The 19,627-nt window shown below is 43.6% G+C and overlaps 1 protein-coding gene across 4 annotated transcripts in view; it reads right to left on the bottom strand.

Moving 5' to 3' along the window:
- The window catches only part of erbb3a (erb-b2 receptor tyrosine kinase 3a), a 144,241-nt gene that overhangs the window by 23,691 nt on the left and 100,923 nt on the right, over positions 1-19,627 (bottom strand). For 2 of the 4 annotated variants that reach the window (XM_059955913.1, XM_059955917.1), the window contains exons 14-21: positions 19,368-19,458; positions 13,020-13,174; positions 11,387-11,458; positions 6,951-7,086; positions 6,620-6,742; positions 5,077-5,175; positions 1,543-1,728; positions 1,203-1,358 (exon numbers count right to left, since the gene is read on the bottom strand). In XM_059955913.1, the coding sequence (XP_059811896.1) occupies positions 1,203-1,358; positions 1,543-1,728; positions 5,077-5,175; positions 6,620-6,742; positions 6,951-7,086; positions 11,387-11,458; positions 13,020-13,174; positions 19,368-19,458 (1,018 nt within the window). Of the gene's footprint in view, positions 1-1,202; positions 1,359-1,542; positions 1,729-5,076; positions 5,176-6,619; positions 6,743-6,950; positions 7,087-11,386; positions 11,459-11,536; positions 11,582-13,019; positions 13,175-19,367; positions 19,459-19,627 lie in introns of all 4 variants that reach the window. The other 2 variants (XM_059955914.1, XM_059955916.1) reach the window with 2 other exon arrangements.

Raw genomic sequence — 19,627 nt, 5'->3', positions numbered from 1 at the left:
ATGCACCACTGGAACAGTCCATGCCCAAAGAGAGGAGTGACACAATTCTGCTGATTTAGAAAGAGATGCAGATTTGGTTCAGCGATGCGCTGACCTTGTATTTTGCGCCTCTGAGGTTCAGCTCAAATCGATGCAATTGCTTTCCCTGTCCTTTTAATTTCTAATTTCATGGCAGAACACGTGTCCCTACTTATGCCTGCTTGAGTCAGGAGCCAACTTCAGCAATGTAAAATTTGTTCTTGTGCAAGCCAGCCTTCACTATGTTTATAGGAGTGCAAATTTAAATTTGCAAAGTTCATTTTGCGCAGAAATGTTGGCATGCCTACATTGTATGAAATATTCTTTCCCAACTTACAATTTATAAATTTGAGGTTCCCAGATTATTGAAACAGACTCATGAAGAGATACTGCTCCTTTCACATGGCTTCTACATACATAACAGAGAAAAGCAGAGCAAAACACTGGATGCATAAGTAATGAGCAAAGGAAAAATAAGGCAGTTCCAGATAAAAAATGAGCCTTGCAATTATACAATACACTATCTCTTTTTCACTCAGAACTGTCTAAGCAGTTACTTCTGCTCTATAGCTAAATGTAGCTACCAATTTGCGCACTGCAAAATGCTACAGATGCTGACGAGATAAATGGCCCATTGGTTGGTACGTTGAACACTGGGGGAGTTCCTGCTCTGTGTTTAATTAATATATGAGATCTTTAATGTCCAATTCTTGGTGAACAATCTGCTCTTCACTCATGACTAATATTTGCGCAAAACCAGTTGTACAAGATGGCTCATACAGCTATGGAGAAGTGCTGTAGGTGCTTGAACAAAAACAAATAGTCTTTGCTGAAAGAATAACAATTGTGCTGTTGAGGCAGAGGATTAGCCATGATCTTATTGAAAATCAGAGCAGGCTCAATGGGCTGACAAGCTTCCTCCTGCTCCTTTCCTTTTGTACTTGTGAAGCTTGCCCTGAAGAAAAATATTCCCATCCAGTGAATATGATTATTTTATTTTTCAAGTAATTTCCCTTCTGAAAAACCACTTGCTTTTGAAATGGGCACTATTTGGGAGCAGGAACCTTTTTGAATATCACTAATAAATTAAGTTAGGTTTCCCTGATGTATTGAAACCAGAATGAAGAATGAATTTAATATTTTCTCTGTAGTAGATTACTTAACCAAGATGAAAAACGACGAACCTTAACTTCATCGAAGAAATACTTCTTTTCATCCAATGCCAAAAGGTTGGTGATACCAAAGTCTGTAATTTGAACATGGCTAGAGGATTTCACCAGTACATTTCTGGCAGCCAGGTTCCGATGAATCATCTTCTTCTCCTCCAGGTATCTCATACCCTGTGGTAATAATATTAATGTGTTTAACTAGATCATAACTGTATGTAACTGTAATCACTCACCCAATAGTCCAGTGAGAGAAATGTTCTCCAACAAGGGTTTACCAGCAACTTATCTTGACCAAGGTTATGCATAATTTTTGACTTTTGCCTAACAAAGAGTCAAAATATGAGGTCTCACTTACCTTGGCAATCTGAACAGACCAGTTGAGAAGCATTTGAGACTGGATAGTTTCCTTGTTTTTGTGGAGGTACTCAAGGAGAGAGCCAAGTGGCAGGAGCTGTGTTACTATCTGGAGTGGTGCTCCAGGACAGATTCCAAGAAGCCGCAGTACATGATGGTGATCCAGACTGCCCACCATCAACATATCCTACAAGTAAAATATAGCATTAATTACCAAGTACAGCATAAACCAATAGTAGGCCTCTTCTGTGGCAAATTATAGAGATATAACTGGTGAGCTATTTTCCCCAGTAGTTGTTCACCTCCACAGATCTCCACTCAAAAGGCAAGGAATAAGAGCCAAATTCAATCAACCATTAACTTTCACAGATTATCCTCGCCCTCTCAAAACAGAGAGAGCCAAACCCCTTCTTGCCCATTGGCCCCACTCAGACTTATCTCCCACAAAGTGAATCTTCCCCTGATGACACACTGTACCAGCTCACCCCCAACCATGTCTAGCTGGAACTCTACGCAGTCTCACATTGTCTCAACGTCCACTTTGCTGTAAATCAACTAATTTCTCTGTGCCATCACTAGTGCCAGAAAAAATGCACGGAGAAGGCTGAGGCACTGCCAATTGTAACATCAATAGAAGATCAAGAAAACCCCATATGAATGAATATGGAGAAGGGGCAGTGTTGGATCTTCTGTTAGGGAATGAAATAGGTCCGGTGATGGAGTTATGTGTTGGGGAGCACTTCGGGTCCAGTGATCACAATGCTATTAGTTTCACTATAATTATGGAGAAAGATAGGACTGGACCCAGGGTTGAGATTTTTGATTGGAGAAAAGCTAACTTTGAGGAGATGCGAAAGGATTTAGAAGGAGTGGATTGGGACAACTTGTTTTATGGGAAGGATGTAATAGAGAAATGGCGGTCATTTAAAGGTGAAATTTAGAAGGTACAGAATCTTTATGTTCCTGTTAGGTTGAAAGGAAAGGTTAAAAGTTTGAGAGAGCAATGGTTTTCAAAGGATATTGGAAACTTGGTTCGGAAAAAGAGAGAGATCTACAATAAATATAGGCAGCATGGAGTAAATGAGGTGCTCGAGGAATATAAAGAATGTAAGAAGAATCTTAAGAAAGAAATTAGAAATGCTAAAAGAAGATACGAGGTTGCTTTGGCAAGTAGGGTGAAAATAAATCTGAAGGGGTTCTACAGTTATATTAATAGCAAAAGGATAGTGAGGGATAAAATTGGTCCCTTAGAGAATCAGAGTGGACAGCTATGTGTGGAGCCAAAAGAGATGGCGGAGATTTTGAACAATTTCTTTTCTTCGGTATTCACGAAGGAGAAGGATATTGAATTGTGTAAGGTAAGGGAAACAAGTAGGGAAGTTATGGAAACTATGACAATTAAAGAGGAGGAAGTACTGGCGCTTTTAAGGAATATAAAAGTGGATAAATCTCCGTGTCCTGACAGGATATTCCCTAGGACCTTGAGGGAGGTTAGTGTAGAAATAGCAGGGGCTCTGACAGAAATATCTCAAATGTCATTAGAAACGGGGATGGTGCTGGAGGATTGGTGTATTGCTCATGTGGTTCCATTGTTTAAAAAGGGTTCTAAGAGTAAACCTGGCAATTATAGGCCTGTCAGTTTGACGTCAGTGGTGGGTAAATTACTGGAAAGTATTCTTAGAGATGGTATATATAATTATCTGGATAGACAGGGTCTGATTAGGAACAGTCAACATGGATTTGTGCGTGGAAGGTCATGTTTGACAAATCTTATTGAATTTTTTGAGGAGGATACTAGGAAAGTTGACGAGGGTAAAGCAGTGGATGTTGTCTATATGGACTTCAGTAAGGCCTTTGACAAGGTTCCGCACGGAAGGTTAGTTAGGAAGGTTCAATCATTAGGTATTAATATTGAAGTAGTAAAATGGATTCAACAGTGGCTGGATGAGAGATGCCAGAGAGTAGTTGTGGATAACTGTTTGTCAGGTTGGGGGCCGGTGACTAGTGGTGTGCCTCAGGGATCTGTACTGGGTCCAATGTTGTTTATCATATACATTAATGATCTGGATGATGGGGTGGTAAATTGGATTAGTAAGTATGCAGATGATACTAAGGTAGGTGGCATTGTGGATAATGAAGTAGGTTTTCAAAGCTTGCAGAGAGATTTAGGCCAGTTAGAAGATTGGGCTGAAAGATGGCAGATGGAGTTTAATGCTGATAAGTGTGAGGTGCTACATTTTGGTGGGAATAATCCAAATAGGACATACATGGTAAATGGTAGGGCACTGAAGAATGCAGTAGAACGGAGTGATCTAGGAATAACGGTGCATAGTTCCCTGAAGGTGGAATCTCATGTGGATATGGTGGTGAAGCTTTTGGTATGCTGGCCTTTATAAATCAGAGCACTGAGTATAGGAGTTGGGATGAAATGTTAAGATTGTACAAGGCATTGGTAAGGCCAAATTTGGAGTATTGTGTACAGTTCTGGTCACCGAATTATAGGAAAGATGTCAACAAAATAGAGAGAGTACAGAGAAGATTTACTAGAATGTTACCTGGGTTTCAGCACCTAAGTTATGGGGAAAGATTGAACAAGTTAGGTCTTTATTCTTTGGAGCGTAGAAGATTGAGGGGGGACTTGATAGAGGTATTTAAAATTATGAGGGGGATAGAGAGAGTTGACGTGGATAGGCTTTTTCCATTGAGAGTAGGGGAGATTCAAACAAGAGGATATGAGTTGAGAGTTAGGGGGCAAAAGTTTCAGGGGAGGAATTTCTTTACTCAGAGAGTGGTAGTTGTGTGGAATGAGCTTCCAGTAGAAGTGGTAGAGGCAGGTTCGGTACTGTCATTTAAAGTAAAATTAGATAGGTATATGGACAGGAAAGGAATGGAGGGTTATGGGCTGAGAGTGGGTCAGTGTGACTAGGTGAGAGTAAGTGTTCAGCACGGACTAGAAGGGCTGAGATGGCCTGTTTCCATGCTGTAATTGTTATATGATTATATGGTTATTCATTGGTCAGGAGAAGTACATTAATAGATGTGGAACAGAGGAGAGTTATTTGGAATTGTATATGAGTTTCCACATAGAGCAATTGGAATTTTATACATTAGACTATAATAGCTTAATGGTGAAATTACCAGATTAGCATTCAGAGTTCCAAAACTACCAGTTTAGAGATACAAGATAAAACTCCACCATGGCAGTTGGGGATTTTAAATTCAAATAATTAAATAAATATGTTTTTTTTTGGCGGGGTGGGGAAGCTGGTCTAAATCTATCTGGTTCACCAAAGTCTCTCAGGGAAATAAAATCTGCTATCTGCTAGCCTGGGTCTCTCTGTGACTCCAAATGAAAATTAAACTGATGCTCCATCTGCCAACTTGTTGATACAAAAGGTCCTTCTTCAAAGAAGAGGTGGAGAGTTTATCTTGGCCAACGTGATTGACTCTTAACTCTCCCTCCCAATTCAGGGACAATAAATAAACATGACAACCATATCTATTCCTTTGGATGATTAAAAAAAGGCTGACCTACCTCGTTCACAGTCCTTGAGGTCTCAGAGCAATGTCCTTCCTGCAGGACCTTGATGGCCACTGGAATCTTCACAGACTCACCCTCAGGAATCCAGAAACCCTGGAAGCAGAAATCTCATCAGATAGTCAGGAATAAAGGTAACTTGGATGGACCCACATCAACACCGGATCTGGCTCAGCTCAGCACTAACTGGTATCTTAGCTTTATGTCAATCTTCATCTCACCAAAGCCCTTTCTAGTGTATTATAAATTCTTCCCAATAAGTAGCAACATACTTAAATTAGTAAATGAATACCTGGTTTTATTCTACTGCCACTATCTGCTGACAGCATTTTGTTCTATGGTGCCTTACTTGAAGTTATTCAAACTAGGATCACTTTTTGTGAAGAGATCGCACTGTATTAGTGTGTGCCAGCTGAGGTTCAGTGGGTAGCACCCACTCCTCTAACTCAGTAGGTAATGGTTTAAGATCCACTCCAGTATCTTGAGTGCAATAAAGCATTTTGGCATTCTAGTGCGATGCCAAGGGAGTTCTCCACCGTCTCTCAGAGAAAACATTAAACTGAGAGTCTCCCAAGTGGATACAAAAGATACTATATAGTACTTTTATTTGTCGAACTTTTCCTCAATATCTTGGCCAATATTTATTCCTTAACTAATATCATTAAAACTGATGATCTGGTCATTTTCACACCACAGTTTGTAAGAGCATACTGTGCACAAAATGGCTGCCACATTTTCTACTTTACAGTGGTGACTCCACTTTAAAAAATGCCTGTGTACTTCAGGACCTTCTGAAAGGTGCCACAAGTCTTTTTTTTAACAAATTCCAGTTCAGCGCAACAGTGCACCACAATCAATCTCAGCATCAGTTCCAGTTTGATCATGTGACTGAGTCTGTTTAACAATAAGATACTGGTGGAGTGTGCCATCCCTGAAGAATTATTTTCCCCATCAATGGTGAGTTTTATGCTTTGACTCCATGTTGCAAATTTGCTTTTGTTGCAGCTGGCACAGTAGCATAGCAGCTATGTTAACACATCACTTTACGGTGCCAGGGTTTGATTCCCACCATTGTCTGTATGAATTTATATGTTCTTCCCGCGACTGTGTCGGTTTCTTCCGGGTGCTCTGGTTTCCCCCCGTGTGGATAAGGGTTAGTGAGTTGTGGGCATGCTATGCTGGTGCTGGAAGTGTGGTGATACTTGTGGGCTGACAGCACAATCCTCGCTGATTTGATTTGACGCAAACAACCCATTTCACTGTGCATTTTGCTGACATTTCACATATAAAACTAATCTAGATCCAAATCTCATCCTTTGGATCCAGCAAAGATTTTCATCCTTAAACAGCTTTTTGATTTTTGTTTCTGAATGCAAAACTGTCCATCATTGAAAATTATGACTTTAAACTTCAGCCACAATGGTAGTTAAAATTCATCAGTCTTAAGTATCACAGGAATACCTCAGCAGAATTCAAAGACTCAAGAACAGCAACATTGTAAATTTACCTTATCCTTTGGCAGTGACTCACACCTACTCACCTTGTACACTGTTCCAAATACTCCAGACCCCAAGACCTTTATTTTGCGCAGTTCCGTCTCTTTCAGAATCCGTGTGTTCACCTGACTGGGTGAGTCGGCAGTGGGATCGAGGGGATCCAACAGCTAATGAGATAAAAAGCAAAATCACAAATACAATGTATTATCCTAATGGTACTGGTGCTAAGTGTGATGAATCTAATTTGATTACACATAGAAAAACAGAGGACTTTTCAAAAGGTGTCCAAAATTGATAACACTTCTTTGGACGTCTTCCTAACTGCTAAAGCAATCTCAACCCTCTGAACACTTCCCATCCTGGACAACTTCTCACCTCTGTCTCCAGGTATCGCCGCATTGCCCTCTTTTTCCGAATGATCTGCCTCCTCCAGTAAACAACAGCCAGCAGCACCACAATTGTCACAGCCACCAGTCCTCCAACAATTCCTGCCACAATGTGGGGGATTTGTCTGCATTCAAAACAATACAAATCAAAGCAGGTTGTGTCCCACACACTGCAGCATGTAGGTCATTCTACATTATAGTTAGAACAAGGATAGCTACGTTAGAGCTTTAAAGGTCACATCAGTTGCACTGCAAAACAAATTTGCAAATTAGAATTTGAAAAATGGACTAAGGCTGCACAGTTCAGTGGCACACTGTATTGCATTCTAATGTCTGCAGTCAAATAGTTATAGAGCACTATAGCACTGAAACAGGCCCTTTGGCCCATCTAGTCTGTGCTATAGTGGGCAATTTATTGTGCGTGTCAGCTAGCTATCACTAATGAAGAGGAGTGAGTGTGAAAAGGAGAGAATGCTTGTGAAGAGAGAGAGAACAGGGAGGGGAGGGAGTGTGAAGAAGGACAGGGCACAGATAGAGAGGGAGAGGGAGTGCAGAGAGAGACTGTGCACTGGGAGAGGGAGCACGCGTGTGAGCATGCAAGCACGCATATCTGTCCGCCATGGTGCGATCAGCAACTCCCTCTCTACAACGTTATTCTACATTACGACAATCCCTGCCGCGCACAGGAATGTGTGAGGTGGAGAACTTTAATTCAGTTGATTAAATGTGTCCTTTAAAGCTCTAGGGAAAAGCAGAATGAAACACAGGGATCCTAATACACAGCAAACAAGACATAGATGAAACGCTGCTTGATCCAGAAACTATCAGTTTCTTACCCCTTGTTGGGTGAGAATATTTGAATTGTCACAGCCAAGTAGTTTGCAGCTGTTCAGTGAGACTGCTCCATTTCAGGTACAACCGTTACTGGATCGGATACATTACAACCCTCTTTCTGTGCCTAAATAATACTTAGCCCAGTGGTGGTATCAGCCATAGACAAATTTCTGCCCTATTGAGTCTTCTAATTAGAAAAGGAGCCAGCATTCAGTCCATCTCTCTGCAAAATCTACCATTAGTCCCTGCTCTCTTCCCATTGATTTATAACATTTAAGTAGGTATTCCAGTGCCCTTTATTTTCTGACTTTACGATTACGTTCATCCATTTAATTTTTGGGTCTCTCTTCAGATTGCATTTATCATCATAGTCTAGAGAACTAGGAATTATTTTCTCCACCTATCACCTCCCAGCTTCTTACTTCATCCCCCCACCCACTTTCCCCCTCACCTGGTCTCACCTATCACCTGCCAGCTTGTACTCATCCCCACTCCCCACCTTCTTATCCTGGCTTTTGTCTCATTCCTTTCCCATCTCGGCCCAAAACGTTGACAGTTTATTCCCCTCCAGAGACGCTGCCTGATCTGCCAAGTTCCTCCAGCACTTTGTGTGTGTTGATCATAGAACTAGGAATTATTTTTAGTATTAAATCCTGACTATGAAAAAATTTAATAATTCCACTAGTTGGCTCTCATTTTCATATTTAAAATATGGTACCAATTATGACACAACCATTACCACAAACTATATTTCTGTAGCACCTTTCAAACTTTAAAACCAAGATACTGTATTGATGTGTCATCAAGCAAAAATTTATTAACATATTAAGATAGAGGCAGAGGTGAAAGTATGCTGGTACAAGCCGGTACTGTATTCTGTTGACAAAGTGCCAGTAAGTTCTGTTTACAATAAGACCAAATCAATGAAATATTTATTTTCATCTCTAGATATGAAAGGAGGGAAAAGAGGTAAAGGGGCATACGTGTTAAGGGAGAAAATTATTGAGCCTAGAAGCAGGGCAGCTGAAGAAATGGCTGCCAATACCAGACAGATTAAAATTGGAGATCAGTATTAGCCAGATCTTGAGGGGTAAAGGTTGGGGGAGATGAAGGGATAATTGAAATAAAGAGGGGTGAGGCCAAAGAGAGATAAGATTTAGGGTGTAGCGAGATCATGAAGAATTAAAATACTGCCTCATCTTGGTACAAAGATTCATGGCAAAATATTCAGTCATGAACAATGCTTCACAAGTTTCTCTCAAATGCCCTGTAACTATCATCTGAGGAACAGCTTGTCATAGATTTTGCAAAATGGGAACAAGGCTCCGAGAAGTGGTGATTTTTCCACTGGCAGTGAAAAGATTTGAACCAGTCAGGCTGTAACAGGAGAAGTGAACAGTCATGATGTCTTCAGCAAAGCTATCTGTTTCATTCAATATTCAAAACGTTTAAGATTTCATACACGGGGTTAAGGATAGACATGGTATTTGGCACTGTATATTGCACCATGAATGCTGCTTTTAACTCCACGTAATGGAGAAAGGAGAGAAGTCAAGCTTCCCCACAACTCTATTACATTCCACCAGATGAGTCAGAAGGCTGGGCTATTATCAAAGCTGTTCTGCAAAGGTGGTGTAATAGAGGAGGATCGGCTATATGGCCTCATATAGCCTCTGGGAAGGTGACATTGGCTATTTCTTTAGCAGAAGGGCACCACAGTGTGAGGGAAATATATACACATGCCATCAGTTGGGACCAGAGCACTTTGCAGCACCTTCACTGGTCGGCTTTAAGTTTCCAAGTTGATATCTGGTGCAATATAGCAATGTTTCCATCCTTAACCATTAATTCATATCCAACGCTGCACTCCTTAAGTCACAGTCACGCTGTTAGTGAAGCCATAAGTACCTCACCTGTAAAGAACACTCTGTTGTAATTGAATCTATGACTAGTGTGAATTTAGATTGTCAAAAATGAAGTAAAATCCATTTTTCCCCCTCCAAGTTCTCCCCTCGGGATGGAGATCACCGAGAGCAACTCAGATCCAAGATCGAGTGGGGAGGTTGGTGAGGGATACCTTGGTGCTCAATGCCATCTATGACAGTGCACTCTACAACTGAGCATCAGGGCAGCCCTCATTGCATCCAAAATCTTGACCAAAATGTATTCAACAAAAGCAGAGGATTTCTTGAACAGGTGAGGTCTGACAGGAGGCAGAATCAACAGCCAAAGCAGGATGAAAATGCTGATGAGAATGAATGTTATTATGCAGCAATCAAAACAGTGCCCAATGAAAGCATTGATACAGACACACAGGGAGCATCACAACTCTGGGAAATGGGGCTGATGGTAGCAGATGATGTAACTGAGTGCTTGTTAATTTCAAAACAGAGTATTAAAAATAGATGGGTATTTCTGATCAACAGGGATGGTATATAATGAGTGTTGTGACATGGAGTACAACATAAGGCTCTTACTAAGATCTTGTTCAGTTCTTCACATCCAACAGGCTACCAGAATTGCAGGCTGTGTCCTGCACAGTATCAGAATATGGGGAGTGGCTATAGAAGAGACTTTTCTTTTTCCACCCGGCTATAAGAACAGAAACTGAATAGCTAACCTGTGATTCAGGACCCTCCCCACTATCGAGAGCACCTTCAGAAGGTAGTGCCTCAAAGAAGTGGCATCTGTCAGTAAGGACCCTTAACATCTGGGATATGCTCTCTGCTCATTACTACCTTAAGGAAGGAGGTGAAGGTGTGTGAAGACCTACACCTTATGTTTTAGGAACAGCTTCTTCCCCCCCCCCCCCACCGTCAGATTTCTGAACTGCCCCTGACCACTTCCTCACTATTCCTTTTGTTTTGCCTTGTGTACTTTGTAATTTATATTAACTTTTTGTCTTTGCACTGTACTGCTGCTGCAAAACAAATTTCACTTCATATAGGGCAGTGATAATAAATGTCATTCTGATTCTGATAGTGGTCAGGTACGCAAGTCCCAACTGATTTCTCCCAATAGCTCGATCTCAAGCAACAGATGTAGGATCCCAATTTTTATGTCAATTTAGAGCAGCTAACTGAATGCACAATCAGGGACTAAAACTCCAGTTAGTGTTGGATTCAGGTTAAGTAGTAAACCAGACAGTATAAGGCAATTCCTCTCCATTGTACACAGTCCTGGCAACTGAATTCAGAATGGAAGTGACTACCAGGCATGAAAGCTTATTGACTTGAAAGGCCAACTGTTACTCTCTCCATAGATGATGCCTGATTTGCTGACTAGTTCTAGCAGTCTCTGGTTTTATTTAATTCCACTAACTGCAGCTGAGCTGAATATTGGCTGGCATCTATAATGGGAAACCAAGGCCTCTAACCCTGTGTTGCAGTCTCACCCAAGACGACTTTCTTGTAGCTCAGCCCTTTCAACCACACAAACCACCAGGCAGGGGATGCTCACACAGTTACTATTCAAAACAAAGGCAAAACTCTCTTGCTGGTTCTATACCCCTTCCTGGAGCAGATCTCATATTGCACTTGTATGTCACATGTCACAGCTGTAGTTCAAAGGGGCAGGTGGAGAGGATGTTACCTATTGTGTAATGCTTTGATGGGGGCCATCCAAGGATAGCGAGAGCAATCCAGCCCAGTAGGACCCTTACACCTGTATTTCAATCAGATAAAGAGAAAGGTGAAAATCATAAGGAGGCACACATGCACACATGCAGTCGATTAACGGTACCTATGGGCAACTTCACCACAATCCACAGCATCAGGACCTCGGCACCTGGTTTCACAGCAATACAAAAATAACAAGTAAAACCACAAAGCAGTGACAGCCTGGTTAGAAACACCAATTAAAATCCTGGGCGGATCTATTCGGAGAACTGCACTTAACAAGTCTCCCCACATGCATTACCCATCTGTTGCTCATCAGAAAAAACTCAAACTCTAGAATCTTCATCCAACTGGGAGGTGGGTGACCAGATTGCCATTGTCTGCTCAAGAGAGATATGCCAGAGGAGAGAACCATACAACAGAGAAACAGGCTCCTTGGCTCACCTTATCTAGGCCAATGATGGTGCCTGTCTATGCCAATGCCACTTGGCTGCAATAGACTCTTACCCCTTTACTCCTTTCCTATTCATGGGGCTGTCCAATGCCTTTTAAACATTGTAATGGTATCTGCCTGCACCACTGCCTCTGGCAGCATGTTCCATATACCCACCACCACCTGTGTGGAAAACTTAACGCTGAGATCTCCTTTAACTTTCTCCCCTGTGCCCTCTAGCCCTAGACTCTTCTACCCTGGAAAAAAAGATGATTCCACCCTAACCCAACCTATCCAGTCTCTCCTTAAAACAACAACTATCCATTACAGGCAACAGCCTGGTGAATCTCTTCTGCACTCTCTCTGTTGTGACCACATCCTTTCTGTAGTGTGGCAACCAGAACACTACACAGTACTCCAAATGTGGTCTAATCAATGTTAAATACAGCTGCAACTTAACAGAGCTTTGTTCACTCTCTGTTCCTGGGTTGGATAAGATCAGAACCCTTTTACTGTGGCAAAACCCAAGGCAGCATTACTAATACATGCAGACTTTTGGTCTGCTGTGTCGTTAGCTTCAGGGGTTTGGTTCCTGCCAACATTGAGTCTTTACACCCAACCCCTATAATGAATCCAGGTGGTTATTACACATGCAGGAGGCTTAACGCTCTAGTACTGCCCAATTCTTGAAATTAGGTCTGATTCCATCAACTCAATGTCCAACGTAGACATTTCTGACAGGGGACCATTGTGTAATACATAATCTGAGTTGGGCACAAGTCCTGGACAATGTCTAACCTTTTGGTGGAGGGTGGAATGGAGGTGAGTGAGCTTATTCAACCAAGAGGTTATGCTTCCTCTCTAAACTCATCATACGGGTTGTGGTCATCCATAAAACTTAACCCCCTTGCCACACTACCATGCTCCTCTGTAACATTGAATTGTAAAAAAATGTTTATACCCCTGTCACACTGGTACTCACCCCACAGAACCTTCCCCTATTCAACACTGTTCTCCAACAGAAGAGTGCAAAGATATAAAAGCACACCACCTTTGAAGCCTTAACCAGTCTGTGAATCATTCCAGTACAGTGTTCTGCTAGGGAAAAGTGCAAAGAAACAAAAACAGCAGCAATATTTGACAAATTTCAAAGATTATTATTATCTGCACCCACCCCTGCGTGCAGTTCTCATGGCAGGGTTTGCATTCTTTGTTCTTGTCTGGATATTTGAAGATGAGACCTCTCTCTCCCTGGATTCCTTCAGGACACTTCTGCACACAGTTGGGTCCATCTTTATAATGAGCACACTGAAAGCAGTGACCAGGTCCCTAAGAGAATGGAGAAATGGATGAAGTTGTATTTTGTTGGACAAATAACATCCTTTCACTCCTCTGCCCTCACTCCTCTGTAGTCAGACTTTTATTTTTCCAAAAACTTCAAAACTTACTCATTCTCTTGGCTTTCCTTTCTCCCACAATCTAGGTTTCATACTAATTAATTGCAATTTACCTCATCAACTTTCCCAATCTTTTTAATCCAGGTAGCAGAGCAATTTTGTTCAATTCTGCCGCTGTCTTTAAGGAATTTATATATTCCTTTTGTGACCGCACGTGTTTCCTCCAGGTGCTCTGGTTTCCGCGCAGCACATTCCCAAGATATACAGATTTGTAAGTTGTGGGCATGCTGTGTTTGCGCTGGACACTTGAGGGCTGCCCCCAGCACATCCTTGGACTGTGTTGGTTGTTGATGCAAGTGTAAAGGGGGTTTCTTCTTTTTTCTTTGTTACTGTTGGGAAAGGGTTTCTTTTTGTTAACTAGCAGGAATGCTAATTTACTGATAACGAGAATGGTATTCCTTTGTAAACCAAATGGGGATTAATGTTCTTTCTTCTGAGTCTGTAAGCTTTTGTTGACGGGCTTTTGGGGAGATCGGCGCGAGGGGGTCGAGAGAGAGGACGCAATGCTCTAAGCTGGGCGAGGATCGGACCCCAAAGGGGGGTCCGAGGCCGGGAGATTCTCCGAGGGGGGGGGGGATGAAGCTAGATGTGCTTGGTTGACCACTCGGAGGGTCCTGAACTGTTTGGAGAGTCGAGGAGTTCGGAGGGGATCGAATGGTGGCCAGAAGACTTCAGTAATTGAGCTCCAACGGCTGTGCACGAAGTGGTTTGGACTTTGATAAGTTTGGCACCTTTTCTTTAATTTTCTCTTCATATATACTGTATCGTTATTACTCACTTAGTTATAGTAACCTTTATAAATTGTACTCATTTAATCGCATATGGTGTACTGTCTGTTTTTGGGCGAGGCGGGGACATCACACAGCATCCACACCAGCTGATTACCCAGTTTGGCGGGGCCGAAGGCTGCTCCCCCTAGACGAAACGAGCTGAGCCAGCCTGAGGCGACCCAGGGGGTTACATTGTGGGGGCTCGTCCGGGATTGATTTCTGTGGAGGCTGTGTGATCACCCTATTTAAATTGTGTCTGCGGCGAAGAGCTGGTGTGCCTTTGTGGGTGTGCGATTGCTGGTGATCGCTGCGTGTGTGTTGGGTGGGGTGGCTGCTGTTGGTAGCCTGGAGGTCGTTGTTCAAGTTCCGACTAGTGCTGACGAAATGGTGGTGGGACCATGGGTTGTCCGTACTGTTTGGAGAGTGAGGAGTGACAGGTTGGGATGTTTCAGCAGTGGTGAGCTCCGCCCAGTTATTGGAATAATGTCCAACCCTAAAGGGGCGGAAGCGTGGGCGGAGCGGACCCCTCAGTTATTGGGTGAGTGGCAGTGCTTGGCTGAGGAAAAGCGACAGGGACGGGTTGAAAGTTTGAGTAGGCGGGCTGGTGACTTTGTTAGAACTGTCAGGCGCAATTACCTCGAAGTGACCGCTGCCAGTTCTGGGAAAGTGTGGGAAAATGCGTGTGGTTCGACTGGAAGTCAAATGCCGCAGCTGGGGGGCTTATCATACCCGTGGCAGGAGATTGGTGGGAAGTTTTTAGGGTATCCCTTTTTGCCTAGGGGGGCAGATAAATTGCTTGTGGTGCCAAGGGGATCTGTCAAGGGGATCAGTTGTTCCGTTGATTCGAGAGGTGTCGGGAAACTTAGAGGAGGCCCAGTGGGGGAACGGCTTGGGGTCTCTGGGGGAGCACGTTCCCAGCAATGTACCAAGGAACTCCCGAAAGGAACAGTCTCTATTCCTGAAGGCTTAGAGGGGCCACGCGCACAGGTGTTGTTACGGATGGATGGAAGTCAAGTTAAAGCCATCCTCGGCACCAGGGCGCCGGTTAAGTTGCTGTACAGTTTGTTTCATAACCGTTATTGGAAGCATTTACCCTTGACGACATTGAGGACACTGGAGATTCGGGGTACCAGTGCCGGTGATTATCCAGACGACGGTTGTTGGGCAGTGAAAATGGAGTTCTTAGAGGCAAATGTGGAGGAGACTGAGGTTCATGAATCGTTAATGCTGATGTGTCCGGACCCTGTTGAGACGGGCAGCGTTTCTGTTCTAGAGAGAACCAATATCCTGCTGGTGCGCTTGGGGGCCTGCCCGGAGGAGGCGGGTGAGCGTTGTTTGGAGGCATTGTCGATGCACCCAGAGTTTCGAGCTGCTGGTGCGGATGTGTGTAGCAGCATTGGGCCGATACCGAATTCAAACAAGAGCCAGTGGTGGTACGGCCTGGGGGAAGTATCTGAGGATGAGACCCTCTTAGTGGACGCTGCGAATTACCACGAGAGAGGGGAGTTGACTGCTGAAGACACCTCGGAAAGAGAGAGGTTGCGGCGACTGGCCCCTGAAGCCGTGGAAGACGTAGGCAGCGTGTGTGTGGATTGTATTGCGTTGAAGAGGCGCACTGTCAATGACCAGAATATGGCCCTGAGGGCCGGAGAGGCGATGGCCTGTCTGAATGGTGCGATGTGGTTTAAGGTGCTCGATCTGAGGAGTGGATGTTTCCAGATCCCGATGAGTGGGGCCGACAAGGACAAGACGGATGTTATAAATTCCCTAGGAGTCTTCGGGTCCGAAAAGATGCCACAGGGCATATCTGGAGCCCTTGCAACCTTCTTGCGGGGCAGGTGGAAGACCATAGGGGATATGGAGGCGTTTGGAGTTTTGGTGTATGTGGATGATCTCTTGGTACTTGGATTTGCCTCAGGAGAATATGAAGTGAGGTCGTTGCAGGAGCAGCTGAGAACTACTGAGTTAAAGTGTTTTCTGGACACGTGCCAGGGCTGGTGAAGGTCGCAGCTCGTGAGTTGACTGTCTCTACGGAATCAAGTTTGAAATGAAGACGGAGAGACTGGAGAAAGCGATCTGGAACCAGTCGGAAGACTTACAAGTTGGAGAGAATGAAGAAAGTTGTCTGACTGAGGGTAATAGCAAACTGAGAACCCGGAGAGGGGAGTTTGCGGAGGTGAAGAAATTACAGACGAATCTCAGAAGAGAGAAGCGGAAGCTTGAAGGGAACCTGAAGATGACCAGTTCAAATGAAGTGCAAAACCTGAAAGTTGATCTGGAAGAAGTCATGAGGAAGAAAAATCTGGAGAGAAGTGCAGTGAATACTGAACAGGAGGCTGAAGAGACTGCGGGAGCAGTGCAGGCCACGTGTTTCCGTTTGGAGAAGATCAAACAGCAGCTACCGATCACAGGAATGAGGAAGAATACAGATTCGATGGATGATGTGCTGGATGTGTGGTACATGCTGCCTTTTGCTGACTTTCCCTCGATTGAGGAAGAGACCTTTGGCCCTTCTCCCATTGAGTCAGGTGTAGCGGGGAGGGTTAGCTGTGTGCAGTGTGGGGCATGAGTGAGAGGTTGAGAGAGGAGTTGGTAGTGGGCCCAAGGCATCCCCAGTTGTGTCCGAGCCTGAAGGGTTTAGGTGAGGGGGTACAGAGGCCTCAGAAGGGTTAGGGAACTCCCAGATAGTTGGCCTAAGTAGCGCCTGAGGAACAGGGCGTGAGGGTTACTGTGTGGGGAGGAGATGTCACTGTTTGTGCTTGGGTTACGGTGTGTTGGCAGGAAAGGTGGCGAGTTATTTAGTAGTCATGAGGACATGACTTTTATTTGGTGGAGGGAGAGTGTAAAGGGGGTTTCTTCTTTTTTCTTTGTTACTGTTGGGAAAGGGTTTCTTTTTGTTAACTAGCAGGAATGCTAATTTACTGATAACAAGAATGGTATTCCTTTGTAAACCAAATGGGGATTAATGTTCTTTCTTCTGAGTCTGTAAGCTTTTGTTGACGGGCTTTTGGGGAGATCGGCGCGAGGGGGGTCGAGAGAGAGGACGCAATGCTCTAAGCTGGGCGAGGATCGGACCCCAAAGGGGGGTCCGAGGCCGGGAGATTCTCCGAGGGGGGGGGGGGATGAAGCTAGATGTGCTTGGTTGACCACTCGGAGGGTCCTGAACTGTTTGGAGAGTCGAGGAGTTCGGAGGGGATCGAATGGTGGCCAGAAGACTTCAGTAATTGAGCTCCAATGGCTGTGGACGAAGTGGTTTGGACTTTGATAAGTTTGGCGCCTTTTCTTTAATTTTCTCTTCATATATACTGTATCGTTATTACTCACTTAGTTATAGTAACCTTTATAAATTGTACTCATTTAATCGCATATGGTGTACTGTCTGTTTTTGAGCGAAGCGGGGACATCACACAGCATCCACACCAGTTGATTACCCAGTTTGGCGGGGCCGAAGGCTGCTCCCCCTAGACGAAACGAGCTGAGCCAGCCTGAGGCGACCCAGGGGGTTACACAAACAACACATTTCACTGTATGTTTCAATGCTACGATGTACATGTAACAAATAAGACCACTTCCTCTTTGGCTAATATATCAAGGCTAACAGTTCAGATATCTACAGCTGTGTACTTGATAACGACTAGCTAGTGATGGGTACCAGAGGTTGCCCTTGTCCACATACAAAACTTAAGCCACACTCTGTCAGGACAGTGTTAACTACTTGTGTCCTTCCTGGAAGGTAACAATCAAAGAATAAAGGGAAGAAGCCAATCATTGCATTATATAAATCTTTGCATTTATATAATTCTTTAATATAGTAAAAATATTCTGGGGACTTCACAGGAACATTATCAAGGGATCTGGAGTTTGTGCAGGAATGTGGTATTCAGATTGAAAATCAGCCATGATATTGCTGAATGACAGAGTGGGCACATCAGGCTATTGCAGATGGTCAAAACCTTGGTCAAGGAGGTGAGTCTTAAGGAAGATCTTAAAAGAGGGAAAGAGAAGTGGAGAGGTTCAGCAGGGCAAAGCAATTGGAAGAAAGGCTGTTTGTGGTAGACTTCTTAAATTTAACAGGCTAATGTGCTGGAACACATCATGGTTAATATATAGGCAGTGTTGGAGCTTTTGACAAACATTAGGATAGATCATGTCCCCAAGGTCAGATAGGATATACCCCAGATTACAACAGGAAGCAAGGGGAAGAGATTGATGGGGCATTGCCAATGGTCTTAGCATCCTCACTGGCCACAGGAGTAGCACCAGAGATTGGAGAATGGAAAATGTTGTTCCATTGTTTGAGAAAAGTTATAGGGATAATTCTGGTAATTACAGACCAGTGAGCCCTATGTCAATGGTGAGCAAACTACTGGAGAACATTCTTAAGGACAGGATTTTCAAGTATCTAGAGAAACTTAGTCCGATTAGGGACAGTCAGCATGGCTCTGTGAGGGGCAGATCCTGCTGTGTATGACTGTTGATACTACATTTTGCACCTTGGTCCCAAAGGAACGCTGTTCCATTTGGCTGTATTCATGGGTAGTCATACATAATTGAATGACAATCAAACTTGAACTTGAAATCATCAAGTCTGGAGAGGTGACATAGCCAGGAGAGAGAACATGGAAAAAGAGTGAAATAATAAGAAAATTTGTTTTGTTTTCAGTTACCTGGGATTGTATGTTAAGTGTTTCTGTGGAATAAGGTTAACTTTGGTATTTGGGTGGTGAACTGATGTAGTATGGACCCCTCCACAAACCACCTGCCCAACCAGGAAAGTGGTGCCAAGTGCCAAGTAAGCTGTAAAATTCTACGATTTTCATTTGAATTGATAGAAATAAAATCGCAGCAGCCATCCTGTGTTGGAAGCTTGCTACGACTGATACAATTAGCTTCCTTCTGCCAATGTCTAAACACTACAAATTGCAAAGCCCAAAACAACTAGCCTTGTAGGAAGGGCAGGGTGCAAGAGATCATTCAAAGAGACAGTAGCACTTTTGATAGACCATTTCAAGATGCAGTCACTGTCCGTCTTTATCTTTGCAGCTTCTTGAGATTTTTCCACTAAGTTTGGTTGTGCCAAACAGTTGGTACCTATCCTAGTCACTGGCACCTGCAGGAGTGGGTGCCACTTGATGGAAATTCTGCAGCCAGCTGTTGTACAGGAATTTGCAGATGTCTCCAGACAAGAAATGGTATCAATCTCCACCACACTTTCATAATCCAGAAGCAACTGAACATGGAATATGAAAACCAAAGCAAAAATTCTGTTCAGTTCTACTCCAGGTTTCCCCTTACCGTTCCATTGCAGGTGGGTCCTCCCTTGATCTTCTTGCACTCTGGGTGACATGGCATACACGTGGAGCCCTCGGCGTACTCTCGTTGCACTCTGTGGAGAGAACAGTAGTGTATATACTGATTCCGTAACACCATTGACGCTGGATTTACACCTTTGATCTTCACATCCAGCCATGAACTTATTGTTGATAAGCAAGAGGGTCAAATGTTACCAAAGGTAGGTGGAACACAGGTTATAATCAAATCAGCCATGAGGTGAT

The sequence above is a fragment of the Hypanus sabinus genome, chromosome X1 (genome assembly GCF_030144855.1).
Source record: "Hypanus sabinus isolate sHypSab1 chromosome X1, sHypSab1.hap1, whole genome shotgun sequence".
Lineage (NCBI taxonomy): Eukaryota > Metazoa > Chordata > Chondrichthyes > Myliobatiformes > Dasyatidae > Hypanus > Hypanus sabinus.
This window is presented reverse-complemented; position numbering and strand designations above follow the sequence as displayed.